The 6,635-nt window shown below is 47.9% G+C and overlaps 1 protein-coding gene across 1 annotated transcript; it reads left to right on the plus strand.

The window, feature by feature from the left end:
* The first annotated feature begins 2,495 nt into the window (after positions 1 to 2,495).
* LOC121536038 (cyclin-dependent kinase 5 activator 1) lies at positions 2,496 to 4,539 on the plus strand. Its single transcript, XM_041843321.2, has 2 exons — positions 2,496 to 3,186; positions 3,268 to 4,539. The coding sequence occupies exons 1-2, from the start codon at positions 2,764 to 2,766 to the stop codon at positions 3,796 to 3,798; spliced, it is 954 nt and encodes a 317-aa protein (XP_041699255.1). The 5' UTR covers positions 2,496 to 2,763; the 3' UTR covers positions 3,799 to 4,539.
* The last annotated feature ends 2,096 nt before the right edge of the window (positions 4,540 to 6,635 follow it).

Below are 6,635 nucleotides of genomic sequence, written 5' to 3' on the forward strand. Positions count from 1 at the left end.
CTCCCGCCCCCTGCAGCGCACAGCCCACATCCGTGAGCGAGACGCGAGGGAGGGGGACTTGGATAACGTCTGCCCCTAGACACTGATCTAGAGTCCGTTTTACGCGTAACCCAGTAATGGTTGAGGTTAGGATTTGGGGAGGATAAACTGATCCTAGCTTATTTTGGGCAATCTCTACACAGAGCAGAGGGATGGGAGGCTTTGTTTTGTTTTGGTGCATCCTGGTAGTTGGAGTCTTAATCGTTTAACGACGAGCTATCTATCTCACAGATGCTCTTTGTCCAGACTTCTGACCCCCCTTTATTAGGTCCATTTCTATGAATAGGCCTGGCCTATTGACCTATAATGGTCCTGCTGACTTCTCACCATATTCTACCTTTCTGGCTTTTGCTGTTATTTTGTACAGGCAATCTAAGCCTAGGCCTACTAAAATTGCCACTAAACATGTTTAGCCTTCTTTAATCCTGGCTTTCAGAGATAAATTAAATTAGTGGTTTTATTTATAATTAGGCCTAAACGACGTTAGTGGCTTTGGTATTGAGTTATTTTGGGGCCAGATGCATGGCTATGGCCCAGATATGCTTATAGTAAGACCTTATAGTAATACCTACTAGACCCACAATTATAAAAACAGTTTTATTCATAATAAAATTGAAAATACATAGATCCAATATATACAAAAATATAGGCCTTCATTTTAATTATAAACATTAGTGGTCAGTAGGCTACAAATCACCAACGTCTCGGACCTATAGCCCTTATAGTCAGGGGTTTGCAAATGAAAAAGTCAGCATAAACATGTATTCAGGGCCTGTGGTATCATATCATCCTGAATCCATGCATCGCTAAGCCGCCTTTGTCCCCGTTTCTGACTGATATCTGAACAGATGGGGGCATTCACCATCACGGTGTGCGCATGACCTCTAGTGGACAACACGTGTATTACATCTACCTGTGACGATTCGGTCAGTGAGAAGTAGATTATTGTGTAGCACTGGAAGTGCAATACCATGCATGAGCCACAGGGTGACAGTGTACTGCCATAAATGTCCACCCTGTTAGCTGGGTGAGTATTTGGAAAGAGCGAAATTATGATGAAAGTCTCATGAAGGCTGCGTCGGCCATAAAGCCATCCAGTAGGAGGCGGTGTCGTGATGCAGCGCTCTGCTCTGTGGAGGGAGGGAGGGTTGGCTCTGGTTGGCTCTCACAGCTCACACACCTCTCTCTGCATCCCAAATCTCCACTTTTCTCCCAGAAGTGGGCACCTCTCCCTACACATTTAAAAGCATTCGATTGGCTCTCACAGCGAACACACCTCTCTCAATCAGTCCCAAATCTCCACCTTTTTCTCCAAAGTGTGCAGTCCTCCCCACAAGTTCAAAGCATTGGATTGGTGTAAGCATGGGCTAAACTAGAGGGAGTTTCCACCATATCTCTTATACCAGTCCTTTTAATTCCACCAAGGGAAGTGAACAAATGAACACCTGGGGCAGAAGGGTAGAACCAGTTGAACAGAAATGAGGGAGAGGGGAGGAAGAAGGAGGATGAGGAGGGAGGAGGAGGAGGAGGAGGAGGGAGGGAGGGAGAATGGATGGATGGATGGGGTAATGAGCAGACAGAGATGGAGAGGAAGAGAGAGAGTGGAGTGTGAAGGGAGGGAGGGAAGAGAGAGAGGTTGAAGGAGAAGGGAGAGAGAAGCAGTTATGTTACCAGCAGACTCTTATTTCCTTTCCTCTCATCCACCATTTCCTCCTCTCCCCTCCCCTCATCTCCCCTATCCTTCTCTCCCCTCTCCTCCTCTCCCTTTTCCTCCTCTCCCCTCCCCTCATCTCCCCTATCCTTCTCTCCCCTCTCCTCCTCTCCCTTTTCCTCCTCTCCCCTATCCTCCTCTCCCTTATCCTCCTCTCCCCTATCCTCCTCTCTCCTCTCCTCCTCTCCCTCTCCCCTCTCCTCCTCTCCCTTATTCTCCTCTCCCTTATCCTCCTCTCTCTCTCTCTCTCTCTCTCTCTCTCTCTCTCTCTCTCTCTCTCTCTCTCTCTCTCTCTCTCTCTCTCTCTCTCTCTCTCTCTCACTCTTTCTCTCACTCTTCTCTCTCTCTCTCTCTCTCTCTCCCATGAACATCTGCAGCCTGTTTTAACACACGACAAGCTGGAGATATGGAGGATATCACACACACACGCAGGCACGCACGCACACACATGCACACACATTGGTCGAATAAGCTGTCAATCTAAGCACTATCCTCTCTGGTTGGATATTTGGAGCTGTAACTCCTGGTTAACGCTTTTAAACCGGCAGCATCTCTCGCGCACCCGCAGTTACCGGCCTCTGTCCATTCCATGAGCTCGTGCCACGCGCTGCGCTGCGACAGAAGGAGTGGCACAGCTTGTGTGTGATCGTGATTCGTGAACGTGTGTATGATAGAGAGAAGGAGAGAAATATATATATATATATATATATAAGAGAGAGAGAGAGAGAGAGAGAGAGAGAGAGAGAGAGAGAGAGAGAGAGAGAGAGAGAGAGAGAGAGAGAGTAGGGGAGCGAGAGAGAGAGAGAGAGAAATGTGTGAGTGACTCTCGCGCATATTGCTGGAATCACGGAGCATCACACACCTCCGGACATCTCTGGACTCTCCCGCGGTCAAACCGTCAATGGAGCTGAATGTGTGAACTTTAATTAAACCATACGAACACCCCATCGATACGGACTGGGACACAGAGCTCGGGAAGCTCTGTGTGTTGGAAGGCGCTGCGCGCTGCAGACATGGGTACCGTTCTGTCTCTGTCGCCGAGGTCAAGGAAGGCGGCGGGCGGTGTGTGTGTGGACGAGAAACCTGACCTTGCGACCGGCGGGAAACAACAGGAGAAGAGCCTAAAGAAGCGCCACTCCGTGCTGCTCCATGCTCTGACGTGGAAGCGGCTGGTCGCCGCCTCCGCCAAGAAGAAGAATGCCAAAAAGGTGAACCCCAAACCCGAAGCCAGCCAGGCCAAATCTGAGCCCTTGGTGGACCAGCTCAACACCGACAACATCAAGAAATCACAACCGTCCAACGGAATACTCGACCGAAAACCGACAGGGCCCAAACCCGGGCCAATTCCTGTGCCTGTTCCTACAGTACCGGACCAGACCCGGCGGCAGACCCAGAATGGCCGCTCTTTCATCTCCCCTCGGAGGGTGGTGGTGCAGGTGGGTAACGTGTGTGTGTGTGTGTGTGTGTGTGTCTGTGTTAAAGCCTAACCCTAACTGTTTGTGTTGGTTGTCCCCCAGGCGTCCACCGGCGAGCTCCTGCGCTGTCTCTCTGACTTCCTCTGCCGCCGCTGCTTCAAGCTCAAAGAGCTCACGGCCAATGAGGTCATCCTGTGGTTCCGGAACGTGGACCGGTCTCTGCTAGTGCAGGGCTGGCAGGACCAGGGCTTCATCACCCCGGCTAACCTGGTCTTCGTCTACCTGCTCTGCCGAGAGGCCGTGGAGGAAGACACGGCCTCTGAGTACGAGCTCCAGGCGACCTTCCTCACCTGCCTGTACCTGGCCTACTCTTACATGGGCAATGAGATCTCCTACCCGCTCAAGCCGTTCCTGGTGGAGTCCAGCCGGGAGGCCTTCTGGGAGCGGGCCCTGGGCCTCATTGACCGGATGAGCGGGCCAATGCTGAGAATCAACGCAGACCCGCACTACTTTACCGAGGTGTTCCAGGACCTGAAGAACGAGGGAGGGTCAAGAGAGAAAGAGAAGGAGAAGGAGAAGAAGGAGAAAGAGAAGGAGAAGGACGGGAAACGGATAAGTGATTTGGATCGTTAAGAACTGGATGAGGGGAGAAGGAGGAGAGAGAGAGAGAGAGAGAGAGAGAGAGAGAGAGAGAGAGAGAGTGAGAGAGAGAGAGAGAGAGAGAGGAATTTGGTTTAGGACAAGTTCGCGGACACCAGCCACACACCCGCCGGTTGTTCGAGCGGGGATTGAATGTATAGCTACTGTTAGTGAACCGGACAGACGCACGAGGGGGATTTTTTTATCAGGAACCGGAGTCTGAGGAATCAGGAGGAATTGGTTACACGCCTCGCTTCACCTCGCCCGGTTACCGAACTGTCGTGTCGTTCCATGTGTTCAATCAAAGCTCGGGGAATCTAACGGACACTACACGGGGCTTTGGGTTAAAGGGGATAGCTATAGTTCACTTTACTGCATGCTGTATAAAAAGTATTCTGATTGTACCTTCATTGTGGCTTTTGAGAAATGGATAGGCTATTATAAGGTGGACTAAAGTGATAGCTTATAGTGCGTCAGTGTTTTGGGGTCATATTTATATATTCGTTTCATGAGAGGGGAAAAAGACACGGTGCTCTCCCAGGTACTGGACTCAGTGTCGCGAGAGTCGCTGCCTGCCCCCCACCCCCTCTCAACGTTGAATGTACAATTTTACCACTTCAAACCAACGGGATTCTTTACCGTTAACATGTGGCAACTGTTACTATGGTATTATAAAGCGTTCTGTTTTATATATTGTACATTCAGAAATACAAGCATAAATCGTTACAAACGGTCCCGGTGCCTCCCAGCAATGTTTAATTGAATTGCCTTGTGATTAATGTGCTCAAGAACATGCAGCATGACGAACGCTGAAAGTTAGCCCTATATGCAATAATCTGAGATGTACACTTTATGGACAGCTTTAAGTTGACTAGACCCAGAGCAACACCATCTCCATGACTGATTATAAGCCTACGACTCTGGAAAACCATAAAGGCTAGCCAATAGCCTGCTACAGTGAAGCAACAGTCAACAGCCGGGCTGGCACTGATGTCTCTGGGCACATAATGCCCCCAGCTGTGTTATGGCCTGGTCAGCGAGGCTATAGGTCAAACATGGGTCAACCAAAGTTCAGATGAGATAGACCATCAAGGCATGCAGGTCAACACTGCATTCAGACTCAGATTTAGAACATCTATAGAACTATTGCTCAATGGACAATATCAAGGTTTATTGGTGGGCTTTTTATAGAAGGAAAAACTGGAGTCGTGATCTCAGCGGCAGGCGTTCTTGGAGCAATGCTAGGCCTTCTTATTGTCGCTGTCCATGGTGCTGAAATAGAGTAGCGATGAAACAGCGCTGCAGGGGAGTGTGATAATGTAGCCTACCCGAGTTTAACAGTGATCTCATCTTCACCATTATAATGATTTTTTTAAATCATCGTCATCATCTCCATTATCATCAACACCACCTCCTTCTTCTCCTCCTCATCACCGTCTCCATCTGTGCGTGTGTGTTGCCATTCTGTGATGACTCATCAGCTCGAGCGCAGAGCTAGAACCCCCAGAATTTGTGAATAAAGGAAGATGGACCACGTGGTGCAGTTTTCCAAGAAGGTGATTGGATGAATTTTGCTGCAGTCTGATAGGAGTGGCGATGTGAAGAAGGAGAAGAGAGGAGGAGATACTGCGGAGGCGCGAGCTGGGGGCCCGTGGAATTCAACATTTTCACTCCAGCTGCTGCTGCATTCCCGTTCCGTATCCAAGGCAACAACCGAGACAGCAAAGGGGATAAGAAAGAGAGACAGAGAGCGGAGGGAGAAAGAGAGAGCGAGAGACTTTACACAAGCTCACATCGCCATGCTGTAAAAAACACAGAAGATACAAAAATGTAGTGTTCTCTAAACCCCCTCAAACTCATACCATCTGTTTTCTGATCAAGCTACAACAAATATGCGTTAAAATAATGCTAATGGATTGGATTTATTAGCCTATAAATAGGCTACTCATTATCACCCAAAGAGGCACGCTTCTTCATTTAGCCTATTTTATTCCCACTAATTGTGTTGGGCAGCTATATGGGCCTATTTTCTCATCTCCTAGGTGCAAAAACAATTTCAGCTTATTTGACGTGATGTAGGCTATTGTTTGTGTCGGTTAAGGGGGAAACCGATTATGCAACTTCACACCATCAGCACCGGCTTACAGAACACGGGTTACCATGGAGACGCCGTTGAGGCAGCAGGTTGCAGAGGGAAGGAGAGAGAGGAGAGAGCGAAACAATATTGAATTATTAGCCTACTACAGAGGTGACTTATGGCAAAGATGAACATATCTCATAACGTAGGCTTATAGGCACACGCACACACACACAGAGATTCTAAGGTATAATACTTTTATTGTTACAATGTCTTACAATTCATTGCATCCACAGGTGCATAACAGATGACTCCTTACAATAATAAAGCATAGGGCTAAAAGAGAGGGAGTACCTGTCCAGTGTTTCCAGATTTCTATGAAATATGACATATAATTAATTACAATATGAGTTAAATAGTTTTCCTTCCAAAAAATGGTAATTAAGTATGTTAAAAAGCAGATTTTCTGTGTTGAATGGTGTGGGTGTACCCCAACAACAGAATGGTGTGGCCATTTACCGGTCATAAAAAATATTCATGCTAGTTGACCACTGATTGGCCAGCTCATCCTCCTCAGGAGGAAGACAACATCCTCTATGTGGAAATAGCAAGCATTTTGAAACCAGTCTGTTTGAGATACAAGCTTGAAGTGGGATCTTTTATGTTTTTTCTCCAATTTATGCTTTGGCCACAAATAGGAGTATAGGATGAGTCAACAACATTATTTGGGTATGAGTGAGTTAACAGAATGTGA

The sequence above is a fragment of the Coregonus clupeaformis genome, unplaced genomic scaffold (assembly GCF_020615455.1).
Source record: "Coregonus clupeaformis isolate EN_2021a unplaced genomic scaffold, ASM2061545v1 scaf0348, whole genome shotgun sequence".
In the NCBI taxonomy this organism is placed as follows: Eukaryota; Metazoa; Chordata; class Actinopteri; order Salmoniformes; family Salmonidae; genus Coregonus; species Coregonus clupeaformis.